The sequence below is a fragment of the Aspergillus brunneoviolaceus genome (assembly GCF_003184695.1).
Source record: "Aspergillus brunneoviolaceus CBS 621.78 unplaced genomic scaffold BO95scaffold_4, whole genome shotgun sequence".
NCBI lineage: Eukaryota > Fungi > Ascomycota > Eurotiomycetes > Eurotiales > Aspergillaceae > Aspergillus > Aspergillus brunneoviolaceus.
Window position 1 is genome coordinate 82,965 of NW_020290734.1, and position 15,092 is coordinate 98,056.

At 52.6% G+C, this 15,092-nt stretch overlaps 4 protein-coding genes across 4 annotated transcripts; 1 reads left to right on the plus strand and 3 right to left on the minus strand.

Annotated features, from left to right (window-relative positions):
* Positions 1-113: 113 nt before the first annotated feature.
* BO95DRAFT_510563 (putative ABC multidrug transporter) lies at positions 114-4,802 on the minus strand. Its single transcript, XM_025591366.1, has 2 exons — positions 2,965-4,802; positions 114-2,911 (listed from the first exon to the last, which is right to left on the minus strand). The coding sequence occupies exons 1-2, from the start codon at positions 4,699-4,701 to the stop codon at positions 389-391; spliced, it is 4,260 nt and encodes a 1,419-aa protein (XP_025446992.1). The 5' UTR covers positions 4,702-4,802; the 3' UTR covers positions 114-388.
* Positions 4,803-6,640: 1,838 nt separating this feature from the next.
* BO95DRAFT_155874 (uncharacterized protein) lies at positions 6,641-7,693 on the minus strand. The gene is made up of 3 exons (XM_025580681.1): positions 7,227-7,693; positions 6,938-7,069; positions 6,641-6,870 (listed from the first exon to the last, which is right to left on the minus strand). The coding sequence occupies exons 1-3, from the start codon at positions 7,376-7,378 to the stop codon at positions 6,843-6,845; spliced, it is 312 nt and encodes a 103-aa protein (XP_025446993.1). The 5' UTR covers positions 7,379-7,693; the 3' UTR covers positions 6,641-6,842.
* Positions 7,694-8,008: 315 nt separating this feature from the next.
* BO95DRAFT_351997 (putative MFS transporter) lies at positions 8,009-9,587 on the minus strand (the record flags this gene model as incomplete). The annotated part of the gene is made up of 2 exons (XM_025582109.1): positions 8,009-9,350; positions 9,400-9,587. 2 exons carry the CDS (start codon positions 9,585-9,587, stop codon positions 8,009-8,011), a joined length of 1,530 nt encoding a protein of 509 aa, XP_025446994.1.
* Positions 9,588-11,437: 1,850 nt separating this feature from the next.
* Positions 11,438-14,126, plus strand: BO95DRAFT_155789 (Zn(II)2Cys6 transcription factor). The gene is made up of 6 exons (XM_025580680.1): positions 11,438-11,788; positions 11,982-12,147; positions 12,233-12,397; positions 12,473-12,945; positions 13,002-13,136; positions 13,196-14,126. Exons 1-6 carry the CDS (start codon positions 11,663-11,665, stop codon positions 13,940-13,942), a joined length of 1,812 nt encoding a protein of 603 aa, XP_025446995.1. The 5' UTR covers positions 11,438-11,662; the 3' UTR covers positions 13,943-14,126.
* The last annotated feature ends 966 nt before the right edge of the window (positions 14,127-15,092 follow it).

The following is a 15,092-nucleotide window of genomic DNA, read 5'->3' on the forward strand; positions in this document are numbered from 1 at the left end:
TGCTTTTTAAGTGAGGAGCTTCGATGTACTCCTACTGGCTTTACTGTCAATGTTCAAGCTATTACTCACGTTAATCACCGTAGAAGGACTGGACTGTAGCAAAATGTATATGACAAGTCTAATAAATTATGTACCATGTAGTGCCCAGGATGCGCGGATCGCTGTGTTGGATACAACGAAGGGAGATAATAAAACGCTCCGGCCCTGATGCAACACGAGTCTATCTAGGGGAATATGTATGTGTAGATGCAGCCAGAAAGAGAGAAAAAAGTGTAAGACTGACGATCAGGACTGCCTAGCAGCCGCTATCAGTGAATGAAGAAAAGGAAGTGAAGAGGGGAGAAATGACGATGTGGGCCATTGTGCAAAGCAACGCGACAGAGGCAGTTTACTCGGCCGTCTTGGAGGCCTTGGTCCGCAGTTTCATCAGGGCATACACCAAAGCATACGAACTGATGGCGAACAGCGCCACGATAGCGGCATCGCGCCAGCCGTAGTAGTAGTGCTTGAGGTTGATGGTGACAAGGTAGTCGCTGCCCTTGGTGTACTCGCACACCCGGCAGCCGGACGTGGCGTCGGGATCAACCAGGTTCATGCGGGCGCCCATACCCTGCATAAAATCGGCGAGATATTCCTTGCAGGTTGTGCCGTTCGGAGGGTCGAACAGCGCGAATTCGGATTCCTTGCATTTGACAGGGGCGTCCCACGTTGTGAACACCAACAGACTGCCCATCAAATAGTTGAAAGGATTCATCCAGTAGATCCAGTAGCGCCAGAATTCCTGGATTTGCGCGTACGGCACCAACACACCACAGAAAGATGCGAGAGTACCGATGATAAGAGGGTTGATCAACGAAGCAAAGATGGCGTTCGGGGCATAGGCAGAAATAAACTGCCCGATACCGGTGTAGACAAACTCGTACATCAACATCACAAAGAAAACAGCCCCGGATTTGTTGGAATCAGAGGGAAAGCCCACAGTGTAGTACCAGCAAACGAAGTACAACACTGCACAAATACAGAGATACGGGATTTCCGAGATAATTAAACCCGTCACGAATGCAATCCATGAATACATCTTGGACTTCTTCTCTCTTGCGTCGTATATATCACGGCGTTCGAGGAAAAGAGGCTGCAGTTGGTTGATGACACCGGGAGCAACGAAGATGAAGTTGAAGATCGTGAATAGTCGGAGCTGTACGGCCCCAACGTGATCGTTGATCATCCAGAACGAGAAACCATTGAACAAAGCCGAACCAACGTGGAGTGCAAGCTTGTTGTTGACATAATCCGTATTACGGTAGACAGCAACACAAGACCGCTTGGTGACAATCAAGATTTGCTTCCAAAGAGGCATAGCAAATTCGTGGCCATCATCAACGGTACCCGGAGGCTTCGAGGCGGCATCGCTAACGATAGCATCAAGCTCGGAGACGGCCTTTGAGTGTTCAGGGGATTCTCGCCAGACCTGATTCCAATCGCGACCCTGAGACAAGGCTCCCGACACGACGTCAATCATATGCTCAGCGGGGTTGGTTTCAGGCGGGCATGGGGCACCATAGCGAGCGAAATAGCTCTTGACAGTCTGACCGTTTTCACCAATATCACCAAAGTAGACCATCTTTCCACCCTTTGCCAAAAGCAATAGTGTATCGAATTCGGCGAACAATTGGGCAGAGGGCTGGTGAATAGTCACCAAAACAGCCTGGCCGACGTCGGCAAGCTTCCGCAGGAAACGAACAGTATTGTAAGCTGACTGACCATCCAAACCAGAAGTAGGTTCGTCAAGGAAAATCAGAATACTAGGCTTTGAGACAAGTTCGACACCAATAGTGACACGCTTGCGTTGTTCCACACTTAAACCAGCACCGACACGGCCGATCAATGTATCGGCAATATCGTGTAGCTCAAGAAGTTCAATAATAGTAGTAACGTATCTCAGCTTCTCCTCGGGCGGCACCTCACGGGGCTGACGGAGCAAAGCTGAGAACTCCAATGCCTCACGAACAGTGGCAAATGGTTCATGGACATCAAGTTGTTCACAGTAACCGGCAGAGCGTTGGAAAGATACAGGCAACGGGCGTCCATCGACCATAATTGAACCCTGGATGGTACCCTCGGTTTTACGTTGAGCCAACACATCAAGAAGTGTAGTCTTACCAGCACCAGAGGAACCCATAAGAGCACCCAGCATGCCGGGCTTGACCCAACCGTAAACGTTATCGAGCAGAACCCGGTCACCAGATGGTGTCTGGACAGTGTACTTCAAATCCTTCCAAGTGAACACCGAGGTGTTTCGCACCAGTTGCTTGTCGATATCCTCTTCGCTTTGAGACCCTTCGTCGCTGGGTGCTTTGCCCTTCTCCATGGCCTGTGCTTCCTCGTCGTTGCGTGTGACTTGGTGATGATCGTGGAGCCTTTCTCGAGGAATCAAGAGAGAAGCACCACTCTCACCGGGGGCCTTCCATTTGGTGGTGGCGACGATGGTGGCCACTGCGAACAGAGCCCACCAAGCCCAGAGAATACCGAAGTTTCGCCATACGTGGCTGTGGCTGTACGACATAGACGCGAGATACGCATCACCGGTAACATAGGTCTGCCCAGGCACGGCACCACCAACACCCGCACAAGACTGATGACCACTGCCATCGTAGCCAGCGCCACTGGGGACCAAGTTGGTGCCTACACATGGAATGACTTTGCCATGAAATTCGTTTGAGAGGAGTGCGTCAAATCCGTAAGCCAGAGGATTGATCCAGTAGATCCAGCCAAACCAAGGGTGCATCTGGGGCTTTTTGATCATGTAACCGGTGTACATAATCAATGCTGAGATAAGGAAGCCGGAGACCTTAGAAGCACCATCGAAAGTACTGAAGACGGCTCCGCAAGCACGGAATAATGCAGTCATAGTCTGATCATTGTTAGTTAGCGACCGGGACCTCTTTTAGGGGCAGGATAACGTACCATGGTGGCAGCGAAAACCAGGATCCAATATGTGAAGAATGCACCAGCCGACATGGTGAGGCCGACCATAAAGTACACAACGAGAGAGAAGACCGAGATCTGGAACAAAAGAACAGGGATATCGGCTGTGATTTGAGCGATGCAAAATGCAGCCGGGTGGAAGTATGCGAAGCCTTTATGCTTCACCAAAACAGGGCGACCGTTGAAGGAGTCGGTGACTTCTGCCATAGCAAGCAGACTGTTGTAGAGGAGCGAGAAGAATAGGGCACCTGACTTGACGAAGAGACCACCAGAGTTGTTAGGAGCATTATAGAATAATGATCCAGCAACAAGGGCTTGAATCAAGGTAGAGACCTGTTTGATGATAAAGGTGGCCTTATCACCCCACAGAATCTGATACTGCCGCGCAATACAAGTCTTGACTTGAGTAACAAAATCAACTGTCAAAGGGCTAGACTTGGGTAGCTTCTTGCTCTTCTCCTGGGCGACGGAGATCTTGAAGTCCTCGGTACGCTCGCGAGCGATATCGGTGTCGGGGTAATTGTACTCAGTATTCATCTGAGCATAGATTGGCGACTTCTCGTACTCGGCAAGAACCATCTCGGCATTGCGAGGGAAGCGGTTTTCATAGCCGGGTCGGATCTTACGTTCGGTAGGAACGGTGATACCAGTCAAGTAATCAGCCACGTTCGAACCTTCGCGACAAACGAAGCCAAGATCCTCCATGAATGGGCGCGCTTGTTCCATAGGACCGTAGTAAATTTCTTTACCCTCGTCAAGAACAAGTACTTTGTCGAAAAGGTCATAGATACCATTTCCAGCCTGGTAGAGAGTGACGATGGTAGAGAGACCAAGCACGTCTGTCATAGCGCGAATGGCCTTGGTCCACTCGAGGGCGGTACTGGCGTCCAGACCACGGGTGCTGTTATCCCAGCAAAACACCGAACCGCGAGTAGCAAGACATTCGATGATGGAAACACGCTTGCGTTCACCACCGGAAACACCTCGAACGTATTCGTTGCCAACCTTAGTGTCGTTTGTGTGGGTGATGCCCATGGATTTCAGCAGGAATTCCTTGGCCTCTTGGCGATAGGCCTCTGCCGACTCAACTCCATTCGGCAAGGTAAAGGGCACCTTGAGACGGGTCGCAAAGTCCATCGTTTGGCCAACCGTCAGGGTCGGGAAGAAGACTTCTTCCTCCGTGTTGATGACGATCTGACCACGGTAGTTTCCAGCCTCCTTGGCAGTCAGTGAGCCGTATCGTACTTCACCCTCTATCGAGTTGTAACCGAGGCGGCGATTGGCGAGCATCTTGAGAAGGGTGGTGCAGCCGGAACCAGGGCGGCCCAGAACCAGAAGCATCTCACCGGGCTTGACGCACCCATGACTCTTTTGGAGAATCTGGCGGAGAGGCGGCTTGTTGCGAGACTCCTTGATATGTTGGGGAATGTTGAACTGCGATAGGAAATTCTCGTTAACGGCGGCTTCGGCACTGACGACTTCGACGGTCAAGTCCTTCCAAGTGACACCGAGTTGACGAGGCTTGAGCCCGGATTGCATATCACGTTCGTGCTGTTGCTTGACTTGGGGCATCAGGGACCAGTTATCGGCGCGGCTAATGTTGGGGTCGCGAGTAGGCATGGTGGGGTCATCGTTCAGGACGGTAGCTGTACTATCAGTGTCGTCCCTACTCTCAAGCATCCCACGGGATGCCGTGTAGGTTTCCTTTTCCTCCATGGTGAGAAGGGCGAGACAGCAATGATGGAAGTCTCGTTGTCACCCGATGGAAAGAGTCTGAAGAGGGAAGATCTAGGCGCCATGAGGGGCGAAGAGCTCCTATATACTCGGTAAGTATCAACAGACTGAGAGAGGCGGCAGTGGGTCGGGGGGGGCTTTGAGCCTTGAGTCTGATACTGGGCCGGTGGATATCGGGGCCTGGGCGAGCTTCCGAAGGAAGATTTTGGGGTCCACCCGGCTATTCTGCCTCGCTGCGATTATCCGCTTAGTCAGAGGGGCCCCCACCCATTGCCAATCGCCAACGGCTCAGTGAATTCATGGCTTAGGTAGCTGTCAATATTGGAAGCTTGGGAGGCTCGAAACAAGGATGCACGGAGGTCCGAGTCTCCGTGGATGTTAACACATGTTTCAGTATCGATCGCTAAGCATCGGGAAAGGTGAGCAAAGAACAACCAGCCCGACCGAAGCCAAGACGGTCGAGATGGCGCTGCGTGTGTACTCCGTACTGCACTGTGTAGGAGAGAAGTGGAGTTCCGTGGATGATGGAAGATGGAAATTCGAGCCACGTGAAAATTTCTGACACGTTAACCCGGATGCCTTTTTCGGGAAATCTCCGCTGACAGAGCGGATAAGCTGCATGATCCCCGTCCGAGCTGGGAAAATCGAGCCGCCTGACTCAGCGGATATTTGCTCTGCAGCCTCCGAACTAGCTGGAAACAATCATCCGCCCCAGGGACCAACAAAGTTTGCGCTGCGCAAGCCCTCCCAGAAAAAAATAATGTTAATATCCTCCATTCACGGAGTAGCCAATCAAATCCATACTCTTCCGCGTGTTTCGACATCTCGTCACCACGGGATCATCGAACTAGCCTTCGAATCTAGAGGCTGAACGGCCCGGCGATATAGCAAGAGCTCAGTGCTCTGGTGGCTTCGATACATTCGACTTGACATATTCTGGAGGACGATGATGTGCGTCTTGGTAATGTGACGATCTATCAGGTCTACAATCACAATACGAGTCGCAAGAGATGGCCATGCATTGTTGGGCTCCGATGCAGCCTTTGTCCTACACCGACACAACGCATGGCCTCTTTCTACACGAGAAAAGTGCCCATCCATCTAACGAGTCATTTTTGATCTCTCGATCGCTTGCAACCCCGTCTCCCCGTGCCAATCACTCTTGAAAAAACACATCAGATCAGACTGCAGAATTCACGGAGTTAACCATTTCTGACTCACAACACCGTCGGATTTATCATCTTCTCGTACTCGGAGGCCCGTAAAAGCCGATGCCGACCCAGCTCTCCACTTTCGGTCTGGCACCACTCAGGCACCAGCGGGCTTAGAGTCCTAGCGAGTTCTAGCCTTCTCACTTCCACTCACGGCCCTGTCTCACTACGCTTGGCCACTTGTGGAAGCTCTTGCGACTCCACTTTGGGGCTCTTTTCCCCTCCACTGCAGCTCTCTCAGGGTCGAGGTATCGATAAACCCACTGCAATCCGTAAGCAGCTGAGCGACGCCGGCAATGGATCACTGATCGACTCTTGGAATGGCTTGCGGGCCGGAAAGAGGTGACTGTGCGATTCTTATCAGATAAGGAAGGACTCTGAAAGTTCCTGAGGGCACAATCTGTCGCAATCTGTGGACCCTGTTGCGATGATGCAGGCCGGTGCTACACTCAGTCAGATGGACTCGTCTGATGGGTTGAGGTGTCAGATCGAATACGCCAGCGATCATGTTATGCTAGGTTTGAACGTGAGACAGTGCTATCATCCTTGTGATCAACCGACATCTCTTCATTGATGAGCTAGTGAGTCCACAACTAAGTTACCGTCTTACATGTGCGTCTAGCATGTATACAGATCCCGAGTAGTTGAGGAACCCGCTACGTGAGCACCTTTCGGAGATATCGCTGGAAGGCTCGGGCGTTCTGCGCTCTTTTACTTGACCTCGTGTCGCCAACAGCCCTTGAAAATTCGATGTACAAATCAAACAAGTCACGAGAAGCAACGCAATATCTTAGCTTTATTTTCCGACATACTCCCCATTCTCGACTCCGTGCCCGCATTCAAACCGGATGAAGAACAACAATGCAACTAGGAACCAAACCCGTGCTTTCAGTCTTACATCAAACTTCTCCGTCACCCCTCCTCCTGTTTAAACTCTTGGCTGAGGGGGGTTTATTAGCACGGCTGGTCAGTTCCAGGCCTGGTCCGCAACTGTCCAGGGAACTTACAGCTGCCTCTCGAGGCGGTCGAGTTGTTGCCGATTTTGCTGTATTTGATCTTGCAGCTGGGATTTCGTCGCTGTAACATGTGCTGATATTTCCTCGTCTGCACGGACTGGGTCACGGCGAGCAGTATCCCGGCTAAGTGGTCGGGGGTGCAGCGGTTAGCTTTGCCCGAACACATGAATTGGAGAGTCACTTGGAATGACGTCATCCGGGGCACTCCAGACTCCCCCCCTCCTTCCGCAACGAGAGTGTATCCGGGGGCGCGGAGACAAATATCGGGTACTGAACGTACTCGGCCAAGAACCCACGAGGCTTCGAGGTTTGCATTTGGCCTTCCTTGCGGGCGGGGACAGCGATGGAGAACGTCCGCACCAGATGCGATGGTCCGCGTGTGGTACGAAGCAGGCGACGCGATGTGACGACGAGTTGTCTTGACATTTGCATACCGGCACGATTATCGAGAAACCTCGGATGTTAAACTGCTCTATTCGTTACAAGCATACATTGATTGTTATGTGGTGACAGCATATCCCTTGAGAAACGCTGAGTTATATACTACAACCCTCGAATGCCCGTGCGGTCATGTGACCGTATCCCCGGGCCAAATGCGGCCAGAGTGGAGACCCCGGGGATTGCCCCAGCAGCGAATCTGGAGATTTCTACACCGCGGATGAGACTTCTCCGTGTTTATCGCCACCGCCAGTTATCGCCCTGATCGTCTGCCTCCCAACATCTGGTCGTGCGGCACATCCACATTAAGGGAAGACGACCACGGACCTTGCACCTCGCCCAATGCTCAGGTATGGCGAACGACGCTGGGAGATACGCTGGATCGGTGGGTTGGCCACGTGAATGAGGTCATCACATGGGGGCGAGGTTGGGTTGTGTTCGAGATGCATCTAACTACCGGTAATGCCAGATGTTGGGCGCCACAGATGCGAACGATTCTACGGGCAGGTCAACGTCACTCCCGGTCGCCTTTCTGATGAACCATGAGCCCAACGAAGATCAAAAGAAAAGGGTTTGGATTCCAAACACAGAATAAGATTGGGCGAAGCGAATTCCACTACTCTATCATATCACATAACGGAAGCCCTTCTGCAGCCTCCTGGCGGCCGCAACGTCGATCCCCTCCACCTCGGCCGTCCGCTGCAACCGGTCCAGATCCTGGTCCGTCAACACCGCATCCTCATCCTCCAGCCGCGCCAGCCGCTTATTCAAGAACCGCAGATGGAAGTACATGAACACCGCCATAATCCCGCCCAGCGCCTGCATCCCCACGCACACCCCCATCGCCAACCGGTAGTACGGCGCGTCCTGCTGGCGATACGTGAAGGCCGTCCAGATGCTGGCGGAGTTGCCGATCGAGTTGATGAACGCGTACGCGGCAGCGCGCTTGGCCGGCGGACGGGGGATGGCGTTCGCGATCCACGAGTACAGGGTGCCGTTCTGCGCGAAGACAAAGTTCATTAAGAACATGGAGAAGTAGCGGGGGCCGAAGCTCTCGGTCGTCATGAAGATGATGAACCCGACCATGGTGACGGGGATCGGGTACATGAAGAACCAGAAGCGGCTGCCGAAGCGGTCGGACAGGTAGGAGTGGAAGAGACTGTAGAAGACCATGAAGATGTAAGGGGGCGCGACCAGCAGCAGCGAGATGATCTTGTTGTACCCCAGGGTCTCGGCCAAGGTGGGGAAGTAATACTGGAATCCGGCGCCGGCCGTAATGCACATGTAGGCGACGGCGAGGACGTAGGTCTTGATGTCGGTGAAGGCGAGCTTGAGGCCCTTCAGTTGCGACATGCCGCCGCCTTCGTCGATGTCGGCCTCCGCGGCTTCTATGGCCAGCCGGCGGTTGGCAACGTGTTTCATCTCGGGGGATAGCAGCTTCCAGGTCTCGGGGAAGTCCGGCAGCACGAGGCAGATAGCGAGGCCGATGGCGACGGTGATGCTGCCTTCGATGATGTAGAGCCATTGCCAGGCGGCCAGGCCGCGATGGCCCTCAAGGCCCTCGAGGATGCCCGCGGCGATGAGGTTGCCGAATGCGCCACTGACCAGCGAGCCCGAGTAGAAGATGCTCATCCGGAACGCCAGTTCGTTCTTTGTGTACCATTTGGACAGGTAGAACAAAATCCCCGCGAAGAAGGGGGCCTCGACCAGCCCCAGGATAAAGCGGCAGGCGACGATCCCGCCGTAACTTGTCACTTGGCTGGTCAAGGCGGAAACAAGCCCCCACGCCGTGGTGAAGAAGCCCAGGTAGATCGATGGGCGGCCCATATAGTTGAGGAGCAGGTTGGAAGGAACCTGCATGAGGATGTATGCCACAAAGAGGATCGACAGGCCGACCTGGTACTGGGAGTCATTGAGGGAGAGGTCTTGCTCGAGGCCTTGGAGCTTGGCTGCGGCGTAGTTGTTGCTGTGGCTGTTAGCTTGGTCTCGTACAATGAAAACTGCAATTGACATACCGATCGATGTAGTTCATGAGATAGACGAGGATAACCAGGGGCATAATCAGGCTGTCAATGCGTCGTCGGAGCTTTTTCTCTAAGACCTTCTCCTCTTCTGTCAACTGGGCCATCTGGACGACCTCCTCGTGGGAGACGTCAATCTTTTCGCCCATGGCTTCATGGTCGGTCATGTATTTTTCGGCCATGATTGAGGGAAAAGATGGCCACTGTACGATGAACAAGGGGAAATGGGTTGAGAGAAAGTTTGTCAGATGCTCGACTTGAAATCGGATTCCAGCCAGCTATATATTGCCCTCCTGAAGAGGCAAGCAGCATGATCACAGCGTAGAAAGTGTGTGGGGGAGAACGGAGTGGGGGTTGGTGTGTTTGAGTTTAAAGCCCGCCTAGTCCAAGTAGAGGCGGGGAAGCTTTCATTCCTCATTGCGGGGGATTGTCTGGGGTAACGGGGTTTGCCCCCCCCCACTTGGTACTTGCTGTCGGAGACTCTCCGACAGCGTCCTCCCTATTCTGCCCATCCCCAATTGTTGGCTCTGCTTGGCACACGGAATAACCTGTCTTTTCCATCATGCGTGATGATGGTGAAACTTGGGAAGCCACCATTTAGCCAAAATCGCCTCGTCCACTGAGAGCAGGCTGCACACGCTAAGGTGACTCTGGATCGTCGCATCCTGCCTACGTCAGGCGATCATGCAACCCTGTTGAGGCCTCGGTTCGCATCATCTCCGACCTTGCTTTGCAGAAGATGCTCCGATGTTTGACCGATCGTAGCTGCGGCAGATGCAGCAGAAGTGAGCCATCTCACTTGCTTGGCGGCCCTCATTGTGTAGATGACAACCACCTTTGCAACCGTACCACGATACTAGTGCGAGACCTCTGAGCATACCACGCTGGCGTTCTTTCTGTGGGTCCTGTTTAGGCCAGCAACCCATGCGCTCGGAGGATTTATTGATGCGCGGGTAGTATTGTTGCAGGACATGGTAGGCACTTGTGGTCCCATACATGCGAAGGACCTGCTTTGGAGTGATCGGCGCAGAGATAACAAATCAGCCATGTGGCTGAACACGTAGTCGCCGTCTAGTTGAAGTCGAAAGCGAAGACCCACGCCTGTTGGTCGAATCTCGTTAGTTTCTGTGCAGATATGGTCGGGGAATGCGGCGGTCAAACTGAACTTATTACTAGCATGCACCAATCCCGGAAGAGAGACTTATCACGGTTGTTCATGCGCCACTTACGGCAACTATTCCCCGACTTTTGTGATCAGGTAGGAGCTCGACAGAGGAGAAGGCCGCTAATCGTAGTTATCACCACTGGTTCGGTGGGAGATTTGCAACTCATTGGCTGAAGTAGATACAGCAAATTTGTTAATATGAGAAGACAAGGATGAACCGTAGTTGTTGAGCTGGATCATGCGTTCTAGGTGGGTACAACAAGCTCATAAGTCATGGCATGGTTCAGAGTTCTGCACGAGTTCGAGGCGGGCAAAGATATATTTATATCCCAGGTCTTGCGGGTTGATGAATAAAGTGTGTTCTTGAGGTACGCGATCAAATTAAATCATTATGCAAATACTTATGACGTGGAAAGAGCGGCCAAGGCTCATGAACTTGGACTGTGTCAGTGTCACTCAAAAGTCGACAGTTGGACTGTCCCAAACCATCTAGTTGATGTTGATCTGCTGAGGGGACAGAAAGTTACTAGTTCCTGAGGCATCCAGCCTGGTGCCTGGCTTGTCACGCTAGCCTTTTCAAGCCAACCCACCAAGAATTCCTTCAGTTTCAGCGGCAAGCAACAACAACACACACACTGCATCCACCCAATCTGTCTTGTCTCTTGCAATCTTCCTGCGCTAATCGTGTTTCTGGAATGCAGATTAGTCTCAAGCTAACACCATGGTTCCTCGAATTGCTACGAGATAACCTTTCCGCCATCCACGCAGTCTCGAAACCTACCAAACCACGGATTCAGAGTGGCAAAACACGCTACCGACCGTGAGCCCACCCGAAACCAAGCCGGTCCAAGCCCACTTTGCCAGCCCGCCATCGCCTCAGGCCCGGCTTGCTATTGGTCTCAAGGAGCCACGGGGCGCGCTGGTGCCGATGTAAGCGAAAGGGAAAGAGAGGGGACAAATCTCGGACATGTTCGTCCAGATCTTGTTGGTGTCAAGCGTGCCGTACCGTTCGTTGGCTCTCTGCCCCCGAAAGCTCGACCTTTGCCCTCACCCGAGTAGTAGAGTCATTACTCCAATAGGTGCTAGACCGCGATGGTCAACCACGACTCGCAGGCTGTTCTGGTCCCCGGCCAGTACCGTCCCAAGCCTGTCATCACCTCAAATCAGCTTGCGCGTCAATTGCGGTCCTGTAAGGTCTGCCGGTTCCGCAAGGTCAAGGTGCGTCCCGATCCGATTCTTCTTGCTGGTGATGCCCCATATTGCATTCTAGTCGGGAAGCCAAATTATTGGATGGAAATATCCCCCAGCTCCAGAGGGAGCCACTCGACGGGGGATTCGTGGTGATTCCGATGTACCCCTGGGGCCCGATCTCCACGCAGGCTCGCTTGGCTCTAATACTTGATGGTCATAGTGCGATCGCGTTAAACCCTGTCATGCATGCTGTGCTCATGGATACCCTTCCAAGTGCACTTACGACACCGGCCCCGAAGATAGCCTCCAGCCGATAAGCCAGGCGGATGAGATCCGTAACCTCCGAAATGAGATCCGTCAGCTGACGGCTCAACTCAATGCCCGTGGTACGTTGACCCATACCTGAAAGAGCATCAGCATAGTTTGACCACTTTTGACGTGTGCTGACTCGATGTCTGGTGTCTCTACCAGATCAACGGAACCGGAACCGACGCCGCCTAGCGCAGCTGCAAGGCTTGGTTGATACGATTCGTTCGGCCCCATCAGAAGTCGTCGATGGTATCATCAGCAGTATACGGACAACAAATCGGGTTGTTACGCATGGCTCGGGAATTGCTTCCGGGGAGCGGACAGAAGGTGGGTCATAACTTTGGGGTACGGGGACGATGACTCTGGGGCCCAGGAGCTGACATGTGCCCTCGGACTTGGCAGAAAATGCTATAGTAGCAATCCAGCGCTCTAGGCCGGGTGAAAGTGATGAGGAAGCGGAAGATAATTTGTACTTGCCGGCAGGCCAGCGTGATGGCAGTCGAAGTTCATCCGAGGACAGCGAGGATTCGAGTTACGGTTCGATCTGTCAAATGAACACGACAAAACCGATGCTCGAGGTGTTCATTGAACGCTTCGTGGATGCATTCAGCCCAGAAGTTGATGCTAAAGCGGGCCACGCAGGTGCATTGCGACGCGCTGCTGAAATTCGCATGTTTTCGCCAATCTTGATGGATGCGTTCCAGTCCGTGTCGGTTGCTTTCTTCGGCCGGTCCGTTCAGAACAAGGAGGTTGAGGCTGCGGGTTTCAGCCTCTATCCACGGGTACTTCGCAGCTTGCAGCAAGCGTTGCAAGACCCTGAACGTAGCAAGGCTGAGTCGACGTTGGTAACGGTCATCCTTTTGATGGCGTTTGAGGTATGCTTCGCAGGATCCTCTTTGTCATTAAAGTTCAACGAGTAACATTTTTGCAGAGTGTGGAGCGTACTACTCAGGTTTCCCTGATTGCTCACGTCAACGGTGCACTACGATTGATTGAACATCGGGGTCCGGAAAATCATGTTCACGGTGTGGAGCATTTACTATATACAGAGCTCCGACCTTACTGGGTATGTATCCGATCCCTCCACTGTATAGGAAAACCCCCACGTACTCATTCAGTGAGCAGGTATCTGCGGCTCTCGTCAGCCGTACCCCATCTTTTCTTGCTCAAGAAGACTGGATTAATCTGCCGTGGTCAGCGAAAACCACCAAAAAAGATATATTACATTATCTCATGGACCTTGCTGTCGAAATCCCAGCACTACTGTCTCAATTCGATGATCTCCAAGCCACCCTCAGCTCGCAAATGGCGAGTGCGCATGAAATCAAGGTCAAACAGGCAACCCTGTGGAACGGTGTTGCAGACTTGACCGGGCGCTTCCGCCGGTGGAAAATCGAGTGGGTCGACCACTATCCCGACGGACCGCCTCAAGAGGTCGAGGCACTACCAAACGACGAGTTTCCAGTGTTTCAATGTCGAGATCTTCGCACTGGTGCCATCATCACGCCGACAAAGTTTGCCTATCCGGACCTCCGCCTGGCCCAGACAATGTGTCTCTACTACACTACGCGATTGATACTGTCAACAGCGGATTGCCGACCGACAGATCGCGTCGGCCCTGCCGAGCAGTATGCCCTGGGGTGCGGTATCTGCCGAACCCTGGAATGGTACATCTTGACTGCCCCGGGTAACATGATCAATCGCCTCGCCTTCCCAGTCCGCGTAGCTTGGGAGGTCTTTCCGGACGGTGGCCCAGAGCGCCTGTTCATGTATAATGTGCTCAAGTTGGTCGAGAAACGGCATTCACTTGGACTCTGGGGTAGTGGAATGTCCGAACTTTCTCCCCGGGCTGGCTCCCCTCCGGGCCCTTGAGTGGAAAACCCAAATATGCAGTCGTGGGTCGCTGGACGATAGCGGCTGCACAGTATGAGAGACACTGGGGGAGTCTCACGACTTGATGATTTCGACCAAATGCAACACATTTTACGAGCGAGCTTTTTGTAACCTTGATGTATCGATATAACTATGACTTTTGAGCTTTGCGAGAGAAGTGCAGCACATTCGTCATTGAAGTTGCATATTCAATTAAAAGGAATGTGCCTGATTTCCGCCACTATGTTAATCGATCACGTTCTCAACTCGAGGCACAGGAGCGAGCAATCATGCTCTGGCCAAAGGGAGTCCACCCAGAGGTTGGATGATTTTGTCTGGCCATGCAGACTTTGGAGATATCACCAATCTTAACGTCTGGAACTGCTTGGATCCTTTCGAGTTCCCCCATGCAGGAAAGTCTGGCAATTTCCTCCTATGTCTTGTTTAGAAAGGGGTTGATGCCTCGACTTCACGCTCCAGGAGCATTTTTGTATGATGCCGTGGATCCGACAAGTGAGCCTGACAATATGAAGCATCCTCCCAGTCTTCTAATCCCTTGCAAACTCATCCCAAACTGAGAATGAACATGAATAGCCGTTGGTAACTTGAGCGGGAGACAAGCTAGCATGCTTGAAATGGAAGGTGTTCGGGACAGATTTCGTCAGCATTTGAACTTAAGCTGATTCAGGTGACCGAATCATCGCCAGGGGCGAGAGGAATCTCGACAGCCACACGGAGATAGACAGCCGTGTAGGGCAAATTTTACGAAATACGGAGATCCCGAGTACTTTAGCTGCGACAGTTGTCCACAATAATATCGGAGCTTAAGGTATTTCAAAGTGCTGATGGATCAAGCTTAATGCTTTTAATGTTTCAGGTTAAAACGAGCATGTCGGCTGAAGTGGGAGGAGTTAGGGCAGTTGGTGGAGTCGGCGATGGCGCCGGACTCCACCTGCCCCTGAAACAAGCCCTTAGTCGGCGCCTTATGATTCTTGCAGAGTGGCATTTGTTCTTTTAAAAGGCCGGCGATCGGTGCCTACTTTGGACCTTGATTCTATCCTCTTATTCAGTCATTCATTCACAGCTCTGCTTGCAGTCATTCTTTCTTCGCGGCCGGTTCGCTTCATTCACTCTCGTTCTTCAATTCAAA